The following is a 21,661-nucleotide window of genomic DNA, read 5'->3' as shown; positions in this document are numbered from 1 at the left end:
GCCCAATCAATTGAGTTCCGTACCCGAAGACGGAAGAGGTTTTAGATCGGCCTCGAATCATACCAAGATGATAGTGTGTGCCCAGACACACTGCCACTGGTAACCAAATTAATACTTGCAAATAGCTCGTATTGTTTGGGGCGCTGATCAATGCATTGTATTGATACGTTGTGCTTTAGAGCACCGTGAGGTAAGGCCGTCGACGGCAGATACTCACGTAAATCAACAACGAAAGTTGTCTGTTCGACCGTCTCTTTGTATATACGCAAACTAGTCTCTCAGTTTGGAGATATCGATCTGAAATTTTGCACACAGAAATGTTCTCCTCTGGAAGCTGAAATTTAGTATAGATTATTATCTAAAGCTACAATATCCGAATAATCTGTTCAAACGGAAAACTACAGCATATAGCTGCCATAAAAAATGATCGATCAAACTCAAGTCCTTGTCCTGTCTGAAAAAATTGTTCAGATCGGATCTTTATAGCTTATAGCTGCCATGCAGATGGACCGATCAAAACTAAGTTAAAGATATCTATTTCGTTTTACGCTATAATAACTGTTCTATATAATATAGGTTCACGCTGTAAGTGATCCACTCTTTTATGACCCAAAAACAATTTTTTGGAACCATTTTTTTGTGTACTATCAAAATAAATATGAAATAGTAGTGAAGTTATCAATTTAACTGAAAGAGAAAAAATATCAATAAATAATACAATATAAATTTTAAATTTCTTTTATATTTGGTTTTAATAAGTGATTTCAATTGCATTTTTTTAGCTCAAGGTCTATACAATTGTTTCTCCCCGAAAAACCTTAAAAGTTTAAAAATAAATCTCATAGCCTTCGAATTACTTGCATTTCTTTAGCAGAAAAAAATTCAAATCAAATAAAATGGAAATCAGTTTCGGTTAAACCGACAAACATAAATGAATCAGAGCGCTGTTTACAGCAGAAATCATCAATAGCAATAACATCAGTCGCAGCCATGGCAGCCAGCGAGCTATAATAACATTTGGCGTTGAGCTATAAATCTATTTGTTTGATTCACGCCAACAATTCATCAGCAAAATACAGTTTGCAACAAACACCCACACACATACACACACACAGCCATAAAAATTGTTCGAACATAAATTTATGTGCACACGCGCACACCTACAGACACACACATACATGAATATGAGTTTACTAAGTCTTCAACCTTCAGCATGACCATGACAATGGTAATCCCTGCGTTGCTAACTGTATACTTTTCCTCCCCCTTTGCACCCCCAACACACCCATTGCTTATGTCTTCATACGTAGCCCCTTTCCCCGCCACCACAACAACCACCAACAGTGGTTGACGTTGCATTTGCAGCACCTTGTGGCACATTGCAGTGAATTTATGGCGCATTGAGGCAATAAACGTCTGCTGCGATTACTTGCAATGGGCCCGCTAGGCTTCTCAGCCCCGTATGTGTTGCTAACTTTATACGCAGGTGATTTGTTTGTACCAACAGCATGTTTCAAGTGAATTATTGCATATGAAAACGCCTATCTGCATGTTTGTGAGTTTGTAAGTATGTATATAGTTGCGCGAAAATTGTGGGTTTCATTGTAAAGTAAGCGGTGTGATTTAGAGACCCTTATCGATTAACATGACATTGAAGTTGTCCGACTTCATTTCCACGCAGTTTGCAGTTCATATGTACAGCTGATGTCTCAAGGTCGTTGGTGTTTGTGGAGTTTGCAATTTTACTTTCGCGAACTCTAATTACGTTGACCATAATGATATAAGAACAAGAAAAAAACGTTAACTTCGGTTACACCGAAGCTACAACACTCTACACAAATACAAAATATTCTTTACAAACACTTGATTTTGATCGGTTTGTATGGCAGGTATATGCTATAGTGACTCGATCTAAATAATTCTTTCGGAGATTGGTTGTCTTGGAAAATAACTCACGCTAAATTTGGTGAAGATATATCGTCATATGAAAAAGCTTTCCACACAAGACTTTATTCCGATCGTTAAGTTCGTTTAGCAGTTATATGCTATAGTAGTCCGATATCGGCGTTTCTGACAAATTGTCGGCCTCTTGGAGAGAAAAGAACGTGCTCAAAATTTCAGATCCATATCTCAAAAACTATCTCCGCAGTTGCCTTCTAAGTGCTACAAACTTCGTGGCGAATTTTATATACCCAGTTCAGGGTATAAAAATCGCTTTGCTTTGAAAAGCTAATTTAATTTCATAATGTGTTTATTTCTCTGACTCTTTCAAAAGTTAAGTTGAGGAAATTTATTATATACATATATCAAATTAGTTACAACCAAGGCAGAAAAAAACTTATTTTATGTAATTTTTTTTTCTGAGGTCCTTTTTTTTAATAAGTAAGTAAAAAAGATATACATTAACAAAATTTAATATATTTGGGTAATCGGTGATTAATTTTGAAAAATTTTGAATTCTCTTGATCCCGTAATCGTTCTACGGGAGGATCTCCGAAAAAAGGTGTCTGGCGGTGAGGAAAACTTTTCTGTTCGACTAGAGGCTTATAAATATGATTTATATTCAAAAATAAATTGTATATATATTGTTGCTTAATATAATGTTCTACAGAGTAAATTCTTTTTTGGATCACGTACAGCTGTACCATTTGATCAAATTTGACCAGGACTGAGCCAACACAAATATGTCAACGCTTATTCCAATTTTCCATACACTTGTTATAAGCCTAGACTGGGATGTCCTTTTTTTTACAAATTTTGGTCTTTACGGTTTCGACTCATTTTTGGTACGTTATTCGGTAGTTTGTTGGATAGTTTCAACGTCATATTTTTAAACCCACGTCTCGTTCTCAGCGACATTGGTAAGCATTTTTTATGACCTCTCCTCGACGTCGGTTTTATAAAAAATTCGAGTATTTTGATACGAGTCTAGCACTGACACACTTCATACCCGAAACATTATCCAAAATGTGTTGAGTCGATCTATAAGAGATGTTGAGATTCTCTGCTATCTCGCTGACTACAACACGATGACAATCAAGCACTGTTTCTTTAACTTTTTTAATGCTAGCGTCATTGAAAGAGTTGACATCACGAATCTTAGCATATAAAGCCAGTTATCGATGACTTCACGACCTTCACTGAATCAAACTTGATCAGATGGTATTACCAATGATAAAATTATCTAACTAGTTAGTTTTTTTCGAGTAAATTTTTTATCAGTCGAGTACTGAATCCAAAAATTTGGATCAATTAGCGATATATTTTCAATGCAAAAAATGTTTCAGTCGTGTTTTGATGTTCTTTAGAAGACTTTAATAAATGAGAATACTTCAGCCATTATCGTTTAATTATAAGAATCTTCGCAGATCCTTTTACTCGAACACCTATTGTACTATTGTTACTATTACTATTCCGCGTGCTTGTAGAAATTTTAGCAAGAAAATTTGAACAACTGAAAAGCGTTCAGATTTAATTAGTATTACCGCCCTATTGAGAAGCACTGCACATAAAAAGACATTTTAAAAAATGTTTAAAAATCAGAAAACTGTCATAAAAGGTATATGTTTTACTTCTGAAGTTACGAAATCTTCTAAATATCATAACTTTGAGTTTAAGACTTTGCTAAGAACTTATCTTGAACTTAAACCTTCAGCGAGATAATATAGTTACCCGAATATTTTCTTCTAATACGAGACTTATTCGGCTATCTTGATTTTATATAAATGACGTAAATAAATGGTAAAAGAGAGCATGATATCAGCGGCTCTAAAAATTTCACTAGGGTGGTGTATGCAGATCTACTGCTCTATAAAAGAAAGTGCGTGATGAACTGCCGAATTGTTTAAAAGCTCGAAGAGGTACCTAATGTTGGTTTCTCGCTATAAATCTTAACATGTTCGAGATTAGTTATCTTTCAGTGTTTATGCAATAGATAGTTTGGTTTTAAAAGATTGTTTCAGAGCTCTCTGAAATCGAAGCCAATTATAAATCTGAAATAATATATAATATAACACTAATGAGTTAATCTTTAAGCTTTAGTCGGTTTGTGAATTTTCTATAGGGAGATTAAAATTATACTAAGTGCACTCAAGGTGTTAAAAAGATACTCGTGTGGGAATTCCAACCAGGACATATTGTTCCCAAACAAAAATGGCAATCAAACTGGCACGTGAGAAGAGGTACTGTCTGGAAGCACGTGCTCCTCGATTGGCGTAATGCTCGTATTTATGCAGCTTCTTTAGCTACTTTTTGCCGTTTAGATTTTATTTGTCTTCGTTGTTGACTGACAGTTGCCCTCGTGCACTTGAGAAGAAACCAACAACAACAAAAGAAAGTAGCACGTTTTGAATATGATATACCCCACAGTTGAGCTTACTGACTCAACCAACAGCTCAAAGATGCCTACGCTAAGAACCTACACACAATGGCTGTACGCCTGGACGCTTACGCTTCGCCATGGATTGCTCTTTCGCATAAAAGGTTTGCCGTGGGAGCGTTTTAGTTGCCGAATGGTAGACAAAACATGTAGAGAAGTGACAAGGAGGAAGAGCAGCGATGTAGAGAGAGCAGATATGTTAACTGAGAGCCGACAGCATGGCATTACCACAAGTGAGCGCATTGGAATGCATGGTAAGAAGGAAAATAAATAACAAAGCGCGGAAGTGAGTAAATAAAAGGCAGCAAAACTTAAAAAAAAGGAGGTCGAAGTAAAAATTATTAACTGGCGCGCAGTGTTGGCTGTCACTTTGACAGTTCACAGGATGCAAAGAGCGTATAACGGAGAGAGAGTTACGCAGTTGCTCTCACAGTTCTCACGTATTAGTAAGCAGGTGGCACGACTAACAATCGTCTGTGTTTCCTTAAACTACTTTCACGAACACTGCCAGCACTGTTGCGACGTCGCCTTTGCACGAGTTAGCAACAAAATAACAGCGACCGCCGCAGTAGCGGAAACGCCACAAGCCACGGTCTGGCCGCCGTGTGGAGTACAATGGCGAATAAAGGAAGTAAAATAGTTGAAGTTGAATTGTTGAAAAGCAGCAAACGGCAATATGAGAAACGCTTTGCGCTCTTCGTCTTTCGTGTAGTTGTTGTGCTGGTCGTCGACATTTTTGTTGTTTGAACGGCCTAACTAGCCGTATGCATGCTCGTGCGCTCACACAGCTCTTCAGTTAGTTTGGTTTGACGGTTCGCTGGCTGGCTGGTTGGTCGCTTGGCTTATTGGCTCACAGACTGGTTACGCGAAGCTAAGTGAAGTTGATGCGATTTATTTGTTGTTTGTTGCCAAACGAATGCGGTGAACAACTAACGTTGAGTGCTGTGCTGTGTTAAGCGCTGTGCCGAGCTGAGTTGAACTCTGTGAGCCGCAAATGTAGCAATGAAAACTGGTGAATGTCGTGTGTCTTCAACAGCCACTGATGGCACTACTAACCGATTTAAAAGTTCACCGCTCAAGTGTCTGTGCGTTTGTGTGTATGCGTGCTGGTCGCTGCTGGCGCCGCCGAGATTTGAAATTCTATGACCGATTGTGGATGCAAAGCGTTTTGTGAAAAGTGGAGATATTTGGAAAAAAAATAAGCAAACTTCAGTGAGATGAAAATAATTTGAGATCTGGTGATTTAAATATAGAATATTAAATAAATAATATCACCAAATGGTAAAGAAAGTTAAAAATATTTTTTAAACCTAAATCACAAAGTAATACTAAAGGCACGAATGGCTTCAAATCACTTGTGCGCCCAAAAGTATGCAAATCTGCATATCGTGATGCAACATACAAAGTGAAAATTGTGCGGTGCAGCAAAAAAATTATATATAATATATATTTATATGATAAATGCAGCAATTTAGTAAATGACAAAAAAGATCCAATAAAATGGCTCGAATGCAACAACATGTGACAACGCCTAAAAACATGCAACGAAAAAGAGAATTTAAAAAATCTGACCTTGCGTCAGTTGCTATGCAATCCATCTAATAAAAATGCATGTGTGTGTGTGAAAAAGGAAGTTTTCAAAAAGGTAACCAATTATGATAAATAAAAATAAAATAAAAAAATAAAAAATATCTTTTAAACAAACAATAATGCTAAATGACAGTAATTTTTTTCAAATGCTTAGTGCTTAGTATTAGCTTAGTTCATTGCGTGTTGGCGCGACACCTAGACATTTTCGATATTCTGACACTGTTGCTTGATTGCTAAAGAAAATAAAACAGAGTAAAATATATACCGTTAAAAAATCTGTATAAAAAAAAATATTCGCAAATAATAGTGCGCACTTAACTCATTTAATAAATTGCGCAACTGCTGTGATAACAAGTGGCTTATTGAATACAAATATTTACTTACATTTATAATCGTCAAAGCAATTTTGTTTAAGTACATCGGAAGAAATATTTTCGGAAAGCAAAACAAGCTTTATAATAAAATTGAAATGTGCACAATTGATACAGAAATTTTATTGACTTCAACAACAAAATAAGCTTACATTAATACGCCTATTAATATGATAGAAAGAATAATAAAAATTTATGTAACAGTTATCATGTGTTGAAAAAAAATAATAGCACCAAGAAAAAATATCAGTGAAATAAGCACGCTGAACGTTAACTGCCAGTAAACATTCCATTATACCCAAAAATTAATGTTTAAAATAAGAAAGCTTCATAACTATAAAAAAGCAAAGTTTTTACAAGGAAACTAAACTCTAAGTGATGCTAGTGTTTGTTAAATTGACAAAAACGCATTTTTTGAAACTCACCACACCGTGGTGAAAAAGATTTTTTTGCACGCAAAACCAAGAAATGAACTTGTGTTGTATTTTCAACATAACGTTTAATTTTTAGACATCGCTCATAAGTAAAACGCTCATTAAAATATGCCGAACTATTTTTGTTGTACTTTAAATAGTGAATATAGAATAACAATAAGCAAATCTAAGACGTGTGAAATAAGCTATGACAAATTTTTAGAATGGTAAAATCATAGTAGATATCAATGCAGATGTGGTTGCTAATTAGAAACTCCGGCTACATTATCTATCACTATGTGTAAGTGCACAAATTAAAATAAATTATTCTCGAGGGAAATGGATAGTTTCGACCAAAGTACAGCACCTGTAGCATTTTAAAACTTCGCCTCAAGCGTGAAAAAAAAGTTTACCTAACAAGTTTGCAAACACCGGTACTGCTATAAGAAATACGCATAAAGTAAATTATAACGCTTGAAATTTTTTAAAACTCACCACGATGCTTTGAGATATACATATATTTATATACAAATTTAACAAAAATTAGACAGCAAATAACGAAAGTCTACTTAATTTTCCCGAAAATTATGTATCAGAAATAAAAAAAAAGAACTCAAGTGTACTAACCACCACTCTATGGTGAATTTAAAATGAATTTGTGAATTCCGATATCAAACTTGAATAAACGACATATAAACACATTTTAAATTAATATCTTATATAATAAATTTGAAACGGTTTCAAAGCCACTTTTGAAAGCAATCAGAAACAAGACATTACTCAAAAAGATAAACCACTTATACTAACCGAAACCCAATACTGAAAAATTGTTTATAAATCTGCACAATAGCTAAAAAACACTTATCAACAACTATTAATAAGCAAAAATATCAAAGCGCAACTTCTAACGCACAGCACTGCAGGAAGCAACAAACAATTCACAACTCACCACACCTGTATTCTAAGCTAAACTTTAAGGCAATACCATGGGATCACATGGTGCGGGCGCATGCGACTGCTGTGGCGGAGGTGGCGGTGGCAGCTCATCTACCGCTAGCAACAATGGCAACAGCGATGCACCGCAGCGACAACAACAACAAGCAGAGCATAGCAACAACAACAGTCCACAGCGACAACGGCCTCACGGCCAACAACAACAACATGAACATCCACAATTTCCGCCGCATATGTTCGGCGCGGCTGCCGCGCTACACTTGCGACGAGAGCGCGAGCCGCCACAATTGCCGCCATTGCCCATTGTGCCGATCATGCCGCCGCGCCCACCATTAGCCCAGCAGCAATCGCAACATCACTTGGGAGTGCCAGCTGTGGCGATAATTGCAGCGCGCGGCAGTCGACACCAGCAGACGCAAGATGCGCAGAACAACAATAACATGGTACCTAGCGGCGGAGGCGGTGGCGCAGCGCAAACGCAACACGCCAGCATCGCGCACTACATCAATCAGGTGAATATGCACATGAATCTCAGCAACAATAACAACACCAATACGGGTGGCACTGGCGTTGTTGTTGTTGGCGCCACCGGTGGTACTACGACTAATACGCTGAGTGTGAGCGCCACCACCGCCAGCGGACAACCTAACTATAATAACAACAATCATATTTATGTGAATCCACACTCGTACGATATGCAAGCGGCAAGCGGCGCGGCACCGCGCATGCAACCGAACAATAACAACGCCGCGAACGCAACCACCACTAGCACTAACAATAATAATATGAATAGGAGCAGCAGCAACAATAACACGCACTCGAATACGAATACCAGCAACACAAGCATCTCGCAACACACCACCGCCACCGGTTCGACCGCAGTCGCCTTGCCACCGCAACCACCCACAGCGAACGCGCACACGAATCACACCCAACCACCGCCGCCGCAGATCACCACCACCGGCGTCGGACCGCCGGGTTTTGATTGGCACTTCACGAACGGGAGCAGCAACGCCGGCGCCTTGGGCGGTTTCGAGCTGACGCGCCAATTTACCTCCTCCACACTGAGCACACTCAATACATATCTATTTCCGTGCGGCGCCGACTCCGCCGGCACCATTGGCGCTGTAACGCTCAACAGTGGCAGTGGCTCGTGCGATTTAGACAGCAATTTCAGTCAAATGGTCGCCGGCAGCGAAGGCGGCGCCAGCTCTACATTTAGTTCGGGTCTCGGCTTCATCAACAAGCGGCGCATACGTCGTCTTTTCGGTGTTGGCACACCGGATCATCGTTGTACTGGCGCGCATGCCGCGGCTGTCCGGCGACGCAGCTCGCCGTTGGTGCATTTTCAAACCGCCGCTTTGGCCAAGAAGAAACAACAACAAATGGAACGCGAAGCAACTGTTGCCTCGGCAAATGCAGCGCTATTCGAGCAGAAGAAGAAGAAAAAGAAGGAGAAGAAGAAACCGCCAGGTCCACCGCCACAGGTGCGCGCGCAGGCCTCGCGTCAAATGGAGGATCCGATGATGAATCGTCCGCGCCGTCAAAACACGCCGAGCAGCAAAAAGGACAGAGAGAAGGAACAGCTGGAATTTCAATTGAAAATATTGCAACAGCTGCAGCAACAACAATTACAAAAACAACAGCAACAAGATGTCGAACTGGACATGGAGTATATCTATGAGAAGTACCCACACAAAATAAAATTTTTAAATAAATTTAGATAACAAAAAAATTGCGTTAATTTTTCCAAAGCACTTTTAGCAAAGCGGCTACACCTTTAGAGAGCAAGCATTTGCGCTGCAGCAAAAAATACATACTTATTTTAAATAAAAGTAAATTTATATCCAGCAGCTTTGTTTTATTTGATTCATATGGTTTTCTTCATTTCAGTGCAACGCCGATTTACCGTACGCTTCAACGCTTTTCTATAGCGCTTTTGTTATTTGTTTACTACACATACACACACGCACACACATGCATAGTATAATGTTGTTGTTGGTTCTATTTAACTTATATGACTCTTTCTTTTTATTGGCATTTCTTTTGATTTTTATGCAGCTCTGACTTTTGTTTTTGTACCGCAACAATTTGTTTGTATGTCAAAACTACAGTATTCTCTGCTTAACTAAATCAGCTTGTCAATCAAAAATCATTTTCAGTGATTATATAATGTGATTAAGCAAAATTTTGTTATTCAGTGCACAATTTATATAAAAAATATTGGTTAATGGCTTCAAAGAAGAATTCAAACGAAATATTGGCCATTTTTTATTTGTAGTTTAAGCTCTGATTTTACTGTATATATCAGCTAAATGCTTAATGTCGAAAAACATTGAAGTTTTCGTTCGTAGATTATTGATTTTATAAGAACTTTAATGAGCAGCTTTTTTAATTCCTATTTAGATAAAAAAACTATGTATATAACTATATAACAAATATATATTATATGAAGGAAAACTACTGGACAGCCTTTCCGGATTATACCTTTCCTATCTTATAATTTCTTAAACTTATAAATTTATTATAATATAAAATGAAATATTCAAAGTCAAAATGAAGAAAAAATAAATCCGATAGATGGCGCTACGCGCGCACTTAATCGATCGATCGTTTCAAAGTTCGATTCACATTATGCAAAATACTTTGACCAAAACTCTACCCAATAATCGACGCATTTCTAAAACCTGTTTTTACTTTCTGATTTAGCATATATTGTAATAAAATATAATATATAATATTTATCATGAAATATTTAAATATTCGAAGCACAAATATATCCGCTAGAGGACGCTGGAGTTGACATATGAAAATAAGAATAATGGGAACTTTCCTATTTTGAAAAAAAATATATATTTATTCTTTCGTCTACGTTACAGTTGTCGCCTTCAAAACAGTACCCATTGATATTATGCACATACGCTAGCCCAATCGTCGAAAGCCTTTTCAAACTCGTTTTTTGGGATAGCCTCTAGTAATTTTCATCTATCTTGTAAAACAAACGAAAGAACTTTAAAGTTCTCTTTTTATTATTTTTAGAATTAGGAAAAAGTCACATGGACTTATGTCTGGCAAATATGGAGGCTGCAGTACCATTACAGTATTGTTTTTGGATAAAAATTCACGAAAAAATACTTTTTAAATAAAATGAAAATCGCCAAGCTCATAAAAACACATCTGACTTTAGCGGCTGCTTAGGATAAATTAAGCAATGAATACAGTTCAAAATATTATCGTATTTCAGGAACATATATATCAATATAATAATATAATTCCCGTTATTTTCTGAACACTTCTCGTATATGACAAATCCTATGAACCAAAAATTTACCGGTTTTTATAAAATTTATTGCCTGAGTTTTTTAGATTTGTGGCCTATTGTGTGGTTCTCATTATTTCAAATTTTATGACATGCCAACGCATTCTCTAAAATGGCCGTATTTTATGTATATTTGGTGTTTTCGTGAGATTGTCAATTTGAGTTTCTATATTATTGTAAATTGTTTTAAAAAGGAACCGACAATCCTGACAATCGAAAAAGACTGTTTGACTGTGACGAAAAATGTTAAGTGTATATAAAAGTGAAAGTTGTTATGACTTGGAAACGCATTATGATAATATTTTAGAATATTTCAAAGTGACTCCTTAGCTTATATTATTGTTACCACTACGATATAAATATGTTTTAACAATCGGTGGGTACTTCAATATTGTCAGTATTATGACACGACTGCGACAAATCATACATAATTTTGACAAACATTCATCAGTACACTAAGTATTGTAGTTTTATTTTTAAACTCTTTAACGAATTGCTTCGTGGAGGGAGTAACTAAAACATTTGAAAATTCTATATTTCTCTCTCCGATATCTAATCAAAATTATACAATTACAATACAATATATAAATTATACAATATTATCATTTTAAAAATATGGTACTGAGCCAATACAAATATGCCAACACTAAATCCAATTTCTGATACACTTGTTGTAAGCCTCGGGATGACCTTCAGTGCGTTTAGCGAATTTTAGGTTTTACGGTTTCAGCTTTTTTATTTGATTGATTGTCATTAATAGAGGCGGATGGACGATTTGTATAAAGCAAGTTTTTGATGACTTCATGACCTTCACCATATGCTTTGTACCACTCAAAAACTTCAAAAGACTTCTGCAATATTTTCAATGATTCCAAAACCCTGATTATTCCAACATAAAAAAAGTGTATTGTTTTGGTTTGCACGCTCTGTGGGACCAGATCGAATTATCTTCTATCTTGCTTTCAGAAAATGCACTTGTGAAGAATTTTTCTGGATTTTTATTCGATTTCTTTGATGAATTTTTTCGTAAAGTAGATAACTAAAGTATTTGAGGATTCTATATTTTCTCTCTTCTGTAATAAAAAAAACAATTGCTAATACAATAAATCGTTTACAAATAATTTTATATGTTAGCTGTAAATTTCGTGATATGTTGAATCCAAGAATTTGGCGAGCTCCCTCTTCCCTTGTTTTCAGATATTTGTCCGGAGGTCGATACTTTCTTCAAATTTTCAAGATACATAAGGAATTGAATAATATCAGTAAAATTTTTAGACGAACACTTTTCCAATCTAGAAACAATGAAGGTATTCAACGGTTGAGTATTTACTTAAATTTTCATCAGAAGTTATGTCGTTATCTTATTTTATATTCGAGGCTCTTATAAAAATTTTAGTGGACACAATTTACCATATAAAATTGTCAGGAATTACTTCTCCATAACACTTCTACCCTAAACAAAATTAAAATTTTTGATTATTTATTTTCTGCTTTCAAATTTTTTTTTTGTAAATATTGACACATCTCTTTAGTATATACTTGAATATATTTACCATTACATACCAACTTCTGCTATGGAATGATTCTGCAAGTATTTGCAACACCAAGCAAAAACGATTCATTGCATAAGCTGCACTCGATAATAAATTATGGAAATCAAATTGACACAACCGCAGTGAGATTCACTTCCGCACTTGCATCCCTAAAATACATAAAATCGAACCGCCCAACACATTTTGCAATTACAACAAACACCAGCAAAGCGCATAAAAACCAAACGGCAGTTGTACAAATAGACAATAAAAGGTAGTAAAACCAATAAATAACAAGGTGAAACAAAAGCAAATGCTGAAATCAGAAACACGTTTGCATGTGTCAGTGTAGGTTTGTGCAAATAGAAATTATATATGCGATTGCTAAGCAAAGCTCAGTCGCAGTGGCAATGGCAAATGATTGCTGAAGGTTTTTACTAATCAATTATCGACGTGCAATAACAGCAACAGCGGCTGTGAGCGGTGCAGCAGTGTGTCGCTATGGGATAGATGTGTGCAAAATTGAGCAGATGGTGTTAAGCACTACAATAGTGGGGGGACATATTAGTTGTAAATGGATCATGAAGTAAAAATAAAAAATAAAAATATTTTTAATTTCGTTTTTCATAATTCATCATTTCCAGTGCTAAGAGATATATTAGTATAAACTACCAGCATATATATCTGCGTAAGTCTATAGACCTGGGAGGTGTGTTAAAAGTACAGTCAAACCAAATCAACAACAAAATATTAAGGTTATATTCATTTGTGGTATAATTGCTCCAAAATTTCAGTGTCCAGTTTACGAAATATTTGCACTGAAAAATTAATAAATATTGAATCGATATTTTGCTATAAAAATTAAATATCGATTGATATTGTAAGGTATTTTTAATACCAAGAATATGTTGTTCCTAGAAAACAAACAAAAAAAAAACAAGCAAATAAAAAAAATTTCTCTACAAGAACTTGATTTTAATCAGCCAGTTTGTTAGGCAGCTATATGCTTTAGTGGTCTGATCTGAACAATATATTCGAAGATTGCAGCGATGCCTTAGATAATAATTTATGCCAAATTTTGTGAATATATCTTGGCAAATAAAAAAAGTTTCCCACACAAGAACTTGATTTTTATTTCTCAGTTTGTAAGACAGCTATATTCTATAATGGTCCGGTGGTTTATTTCCCTGTAGTTTGTTGAATACCATGGCGTATACGTAATTTAAGTATGCATGGGGAGTTCCGGTAGAGGCGCATAAGTAACCTTTTGTGTTGCTCTACTCACTGTTAAGCGATTACATATTCTTCGTTATAGTATTCAAAAATCTAAAAATACGAAGTAACATGAGAATATTTAATTGACTTCCATTCATTATAATACGTTCGTTATGCTTTCGGATGCACCATTGCGTATAAGTAATAACAAATAATTTTAAAACTGCTTATATCAGTATTATTTCTCAAAAAATTATTTAATTATTCATAAATCTATAACGTTATTATTATTTCAACAATTCTGATAAAAAGATTACGTCTAAGAGTTTTACAAATAATTAATTTTTCGAAAAGAACACCAAAGGTATAAAATGAACTAAATAAATAAAAATAAATGACAAAATATTTTAAGTATGCGGAATTTTTGAATTATATGTAAGCTAAACGAATGTATCAATGAGAGATATTTTTTAAAACAAGTTGCCAAAATCATGTTAGAAAGGGGCTGCAAAAACAAGTTCAATATTTATTTTCTGCTGAACTGCTATATGGCTTGAGTAACTTTAAGAAATAAATTATGAAGCCACATGTGAACAAAAAATTTGACCAAAACCATTTTGTGAAGCTTTATTTCTATATTAATTTTATTGTTGTTTTCTATATTTAATGCTTTCTGCCACTTCTGGCATTGATTAACGCTTAAAACATCTGTAATTGGACTACCTGCCGTATTCATTACTCCAAGCACTATACTAAAAAAAAAAAAAGAATATTAAAAGAACTTTAAAGTCACAAACTAGTATTCCTAATAATACAATAAATTTCTATAAACATATTGCATTCTTAACATTATCTTATAACAGCAATTAAATTTTAATTTATGCGACGTAAGCAGCAAATCCATTTTGCAATAAGAACAAACTTAAATTATATAAAACAAATTTTCGCACGCATTAAATTATAATGTACAATGGTTGAAGGTAAAACTGCGCGCACACAAACATATAAAGCATGCTAAATATTTATATAAATATCTAATTGCTTGACACACTGCAAGGCTGGCAGCTAAGTGCTTTCCTTTGCCTCATGTACCACAACAAACAGAGCCATCACTTAGGCCGTCGTCTGCTGGCTATCGATTTAATAAACGTTTGGGCATTGAAACATTGAGGGATTGGCGTGCAAAAAGGTCACATATCACCGCCGTTGAAGCCAAGTTAAATGCTACCGCTGTCGCTGACGTTGTTGTCACTACGCGCCAAAGCACAATGCCAATGGGTAAATGAGAGAAGAATAAATAATATGAATAAATAGCGGAGAATCGCGAGCATGATGTGGCCAGTGCTCGACGCAAAAATGATGTATTTGTGTGCATATATGTATTTATGTGTTTGTATACCAGCGTAAAACTGCGACAATTAAAGCAGAGAGGCAGAAGAAAATGTGCGCAAAAAAATATATATATATAAAATCGGTGAAATATATATGTACTTACGCCTATGCGCTTTTATACCAAAAAATATTTACTTCGAAAACGCTACATGAAAATGAAAAGTAACGAGTATTGCCTTTGGCAAGCGAATGTTGTCTCCTGTGATTTGGCCGCCAGCATGTGTTTCACTGCTTTCCTTTCTTTTGTTGTAGATAATTTTCTTTTCGCAATTTTTTTGCGCATTTTTTTATGATTTGCTCCAACATTACCACAACAGTCAATGTACTCTGGCGTCTCCGCCATTTTTTGGTGCCTTGTTTTGTTCAGCAATTTTTCCACTTACATGACTTGTAAGCGTGTCCCACGATTTGTCATGATATTCGCATATCCGCAGTGTTATTTATTTTTATTTCTGCTGTGATTTGTTTTTTTCTTCTTCTGAAAATAGCTTGACGTATAAATAGGAGCATGTTGGTATGCTTGAATATGCTAAGTTAATTGCGTGTGTGTGTGTGGGTGTGGGTGTAAAGTATACTTTTTCTGGTTTCCATTGTAAGTGCTTAGCTTTTCATTGTCCGCTTAAATATAGTATTGTACACATGTATATAAAAGTAATTTTCTCAGCAGCGCACACCGCCAAGTAGGAGCCAACTGGCGTAAATTGCGTTCATAACATTTGATTTGAATTCCTGCTGTTGCTTGTAAATTGTTTGCGAAATTCTTCCAGCTACTTTTACAGCTTATGCTTTGCTCTGATTTCCATTTTTGCTGGAGAGATCTAATATTATCTAAGATAAATGTAAAAATTATCATTACAGTAAATATTTAAGAAAAAAATCGTTTATTTCCTATGGTGAATTTCTACAATGAGAAATACCATTTACTTCCTGTTCCCTTTAGTTCTGTCACTTATATTTCTTCACAATATAAGCGAAAGTATATAGGCCACCTTAGTTTGTATTTAATTCTTAAGATGTTTGGTCGATATGCTGCTGACAAACAAATATGTTTTGTTAATCTCGTCTTTATATCTAAGCGCTTTTCTTTTAAATAAATTTAAAGGATTATTGAGTATTTTTTGTATACATACACGATGATGTTTCTTCCTTTTAAGAAATGCTCATAAACGTTGGGGCGTATGATTAATATCTGCATTTTTATACCCTGTCCGTCTGTCTGTATATATGCGAATTAGTCCCTCAGCTTTGAGTTATCTGAAATTTTGCACACGTACTTGTCTCCCCAAGAAACTGCTGATTATAGGAACCGATGATATCGGGCAACTATAGCATATTGGTGCCATACAGACTGAACTATCGGAACGGAAATCAAGTTCTTGTAAGAAAAATGTTTTCATTTGACGAGATTCACAAATTTTGGCATGGGATATTGTCTAAGGCAATAACGCAATATGCGAAGAAACTGTTCGAATCGGATCACTATAGTACAAGTATATAGGTGCTGTACATGCTGAACTAATTAACGTTATTTCTTGTTTGTTTATTTTTTATATATTATTATATTTTTATATTAACAAAGTGAAAAAACTATTCGAAATAATAAAAAAAATCGCTGAAGACTTTTATTACATGCACTAAATGGTGGAGACCACCGGGCGTATGAGTAATATTTAATGTCGTGGTAACTATTTCTTCTTTAAGCATATTTTTCGATGAAAATATTTGCGATAAAGCAAAAAATTAAAAACTTATTTGAAATATGCTATACAGAAAAATTGCATACGACTTTTCAGAAATAAGCATATTTGCACTAACACTATTTTGTACTAAGCATTTTGGTTTTGAGCTTTTTTATTTTTGCAAAAAATCTTTAATTTAAAATATATATTGACATATTATCTCTTTAAATTATAAATTCATTTGAACTCCTTGCGACCACGTGGCGTATACTTAATTTATACACATTCTAATATTGGAAGGAAGGGCGTATGAGTAACCTAAATTCATAGATTTCCCTTGGTTTGCCTTTTCAAGTTGTTTGCGTATTTTTTTTACCGAAAAGCAACAAAAACTCAATTACGTACTTCAGCCTGGCATTTTAATTAAATTTATCTTAAATCATGGAAGTGTGTATTCTTCGAAAAAATCGATACAATGAAGGGCATTTCACCTGAACTACTGCTCATATATTTAGCAATTTCTCCATGGTAGATTAACATCACATAATATCATTCACATCAGATTTAATTTGAGTTCAACACAGAACACAACAACACCGCCTATGCACTCTTCAGTCTGCAAATTGCAGGCTTACATGTACGTACTCTGCTAGTATGTGTGCTACAATAGGAAAAAAACTCTATGCTGATTTTATTTGCTTTTCCCTTGGTATACAAAATTAAATTGCTATGCCTGCCAAAAGTCCGAAAATAATCAAGTGAAATTTAAAATTCGTGTGAATGTTATGGAATGGAGTAATCATTCAGCCAATTTGCTCCTTGTGTGAATGAATTTCAATTTTAGTTCTTGTTGTGGCAGTGCGTTGATGTACGCTGTTCCTAATATACCATGCAATTTTGGAAACTTCAAGCTCGATGTTTAAGAAAACTACATTCAAATTTGTTTTATGTAATGTATATTTTTCTATATGAAAAATAGTTTATAATGGTACAATAGAATTTTTGATTTTTTAATATATTATATATCATTCCAATTATTATCGTCATTATCATCATCATTATCATTATAGTTGTTATTACCATAATAGTATAATTATGATTAACCTTACCATTACCGTGATGAATACTATTACCAGCACTTCATTCATTGCATCGATATCATTACCATCATGTTGTAATTATAGTTATCATTGGCATTACCATTATTGTTGTCATTACCGTAATAGTTAACGCTGTCATTATAATTATCATTATTATTACGATTACAATTATTTTATTTGTGGCATCATTATCATTATCCTTATTATTATATTTTAATATTGATTAGCATTAACATTACATTAACATTACTATTATCATTACAATTACCATTACTAGAATCTTTGGATCATCAATATCGTTATCATAATATTGTTTTTGAGTTATAGTTAGCATTACCATTAGAATAAAAAATCATTACAATTTACCATTACCATTACTGCGATACTTGGATCATTATCAATATTACAATTCATTACCATTACTAGAATCCTTGTATCACTTACATTATCGTTAACATAATATTGAAGTTATAGTTACAATTTTCATTACATTAACATTACCGTTAATATAACCATTACAATGACGATTACCAGTACTGCAATCTTTAGGTCATTGTCGTTTTCACCATAATTCATTTGTCATTATGATTACCATTACATTATGATTACCATTACATTATGATTACCACTACATTTTGGTTATAATGAACATTAGCAATACAGAGACATTACTGCAATATTTGAAAGCGCTATCATTATTCCACTTACAATGACTAATATAACTGTTCTTAAGAAGAAAGCATTTTATGTCTGATAGAACGAGAAAACTTCACACCTTCGATAATTGACTGGACGTGGAACTACTGCAATGCTTGCGAATCTGCAGGGTATAAAGAAACTCTAAAGGAGGAAAAAAGTTATGAAGTGCTCTACGTAGATATTTTTATAAAATGGAAATTGAGAAATCTATAAAACAGGCCCTAATACACTTATTCATAAAAATATAAAACAAATAAATCCCGCTAAAGAAGTGAAAGTCAGTTACGCAATAAACCAGAATCTCACTCGCTGGCAAAAAAGTAGTAGAAGCAAGAAACCTTCAAACAACTAACGAAAAACCGCGCTTTAGAAGGGGGAAACAGCAATTAGAGTAATAATGCCGGCTTGTATTTGCGACGCAGCCCACACATACTCATCTATCTACACATTCACAAATGTACAAAGGCTAAATGTTGATGAGAGCTCGTGTGATTTGCGCGACATTGACATATATTCCACCGCCAAAGCCAAACAAAATGAAGCAAGTGCAACTAATGGCGGGTGACAGGAAAAACAACAACGCAGGAAAAAAAGCCAGTCACGACAATGCGACCGGAATAGTAATCAAACACACGCAATGGATATAAAATAATTTGTGTGATTTTTTTTTTGCACACGGCAACTGCAATTTTTTTCCTCATTTGGAGGTGGTGACAAAATTTCGCTTCCCACAGGTTTTTAACCAGCTTGCTTAGTCAACAGCGTTAACTATAAACATGCCACGCGGCAACTCACACAACTGTAACAAAAAAAAAATAAAAAATTAACAACATTTTTGCACACAACTGTGCCTGAATGTGGGTGTGCACCTGCGCCGCGGCCATTATTCCGAACACATTATACATTTCGTACTAAAATATTCACGTGTCCTCGGCGCAGAATAATTGCCAATGCATAATGGCTGCCTACAACATTGTATTTCAATCAAATTACTTCACTTTCATAACAATTAAGTGTTGTTGTTGCTGTGCGAGTGTGCTGAGTGCCTGAGCTTCTACTTTTTAATAGAGTTAGTGTGTGGCCAGAGCAAAACTTCACTTTACTTTTTAATGACCGTGGGCTTTTGCATATTTGCTTTGCTTTGGTTTTCACTCGCACATGTATGTGTGTGTTAGCAACCTTATATAACTTCATATAATGCACAGCAATAAAATTACGAATTACTATTTCAGTCATAATCTAAATTGGAATCATAAAATTGACATGAAGAAAGCTTTGCGAAAAGGAAAATTTGATGTCTGAACTTAGAGCTTAACTTGGCATAAAACTATAAATTATTTTGCGCCACCATCGCTCGCAGTATGGTGCCATGTGTAATGGAGCGAACCAAAAAACTAAGAAAATAATAATAAAATGAATGTGAAAGTAGGTTAAAGTAGGTTAAAGAAAAAAAAATTGGTTTAAAATGAAGAAATCTTTTTTTTTACTGTGTTTAAGTACTAATGAAATAAAATTTTTTTTTTATAAAAAGAAATTTTGCGGAATATGCAAAAATATAGCACAAAAATCTTATATTGATATACAGCAATGTTATAACTATGAGTGTACTGCTCGCATGAAAAATTTACTCATTAATTTATCAGTTACCCGCAGGCTGTTTAAATCCTATTGGGGCCCGATTTTCTTAAATTAAGAAAATTATCAAAAATAGTAAGAAAAGCTGGGCCGAACACGTAACAAAGGCAGATTTTATATATCCATATGCGAATTAGATTAGGTATATTCGAAGAAATCTGATACAATCAAAAGATATTTTGTTCTGATAAATAAAATTCATAAATTATTACCACATTCATGCAAAAATCAAGTCTTTTCATAACAAAAACAAAAATCAAAAAAAGCAGAGAAATTCTAGTGAAACCAACCGCTAAATCAACGTTTCAAAATATTTTCAGCACTTCTATTCTCCCCTAATATTCAGTATTTTCTTATTTTTCTTAAAAATTCTGTCATAAAATCAAACGAAAATTTCATTCCGTACTATATACAGAAATGTCATACTACAAGCCTCTAAAATATTCAAACCTTATAATGACATAATTTTTGTGTCATCTTGTTATACTGACGCTGTTGGAAAACAAGTAGGTTAGACCTAACGTATACAGAGACTTTGTTATTAAAGAAACTTTACAAAGAAGACTCTATATATCTCTGCTCGAAATTTGCTAGAAGTATGGTGAAGTTGCCTTTATATTAGTATCCATCTTTTTATAGCAAGCTAACTATCAGTATTCAGCTGTTAAGAGTGTTTAATATCTAGCAGATTTAATCGCTTTTGGTTTCTGACAAAAAAAAAATAATTATTTTAAGTGAAACGTTTTGCATACTGTCTCGCATGTCACATGTTGCATTACAGCTCCGTATGTGTGTCCACTCTTCTAGTCATCGGAAAGTAAACAAAAGAGTCGAATCTCACTCTTCACAAATGTCTATGTTTAAAAGCGTTAGAACTAAAAAAAATGCTCACGCAAAATGGTAGTTACTTAAAAAAATTGATTTTTGTAAAATTTTTTTTTTAAATTTTCAATTTTTTTTAATGATAAAAAATAAAAATGCATGCCAAATCTCAAATAAATCGAAAACTAATTCTTGGTTACCACGTCGCTAAAAAAGCTGTAATTTTTTAAATAGTTTCAATCTCGAAAAATACTTTTGAAGAAATGTTCTTGAACATTTCAGCTATCGAAATTTGTGAAATTTCGATTTTTTTTTAATTTCTAGACTAGCAAGTGGTTAAATATATTGACCTTACCTTGTAAGAGGAAACCAAAAAAATTAGATTTTTTCCACATTTATGGGAGTAAAACATATACGACACGTGTTAAAATGAGTTATACCCCACAGCTGCTGCATTTTTATACGCCCCAGTTCAAGAGCTTGAAAGTTTTGCTTATGCCACGCGATTAAAGCATTTTGCACAAAAAAAAAAAAAAAAATTAGTAATCATGAAATGAGTTGC

The 21,661-nt window shown here is 34.4% G+C and overlaps 2 protein-coding genes across 7 annotated transcripts in view; both read left to right on the top strand.

The window, feature by feature from the left end:
- The window catches only part of Sh (Potassium voltage-gated channel protein Shaker), a 392,327-nt gene that overhangs the window by 79,657 nt on the left and 291,009 nt on the right, over window positions 1-21,661 (top strand). The window lies entirely within an intron of this gene.
- On the top strand, window positions 5,164-9,550 carry LOC106615688 (uncharacterized protein DDB_G0292186). Its single transcript, XM_014232006.3, has one exon. It carries the CDS (start codon window positions 7,739-7,741, stop codon window positions 9,431-9,433), a length of 1,695 nt encoding a protein of 564 aa, XP_014087481.3. The 5' UTR covers window positions 5,164-7,738; the 3' UTR covers window positions 9,434-9,550.

The sequence above is a fragment of the Bactrocera oleae genome, chromosome 5 (assembly GCF_042242935.1).
Source record: "Bactrocera oleae isolate idBacOlea1 chromosome 5, idBacOlea1, whole genome shotgun sequence".
Lineage (NCBI taxonomy): Eukaryota > Metazoa > Arthropoda > Insecta > Diptera > Tephritidae > Bactrocera > Bactrocera oleae.
The sequence above is the reverse complement of the archived record's forward strand: the minus strand, read 5'-3'. Positions and strand labels throughout refer to the sequence as shown.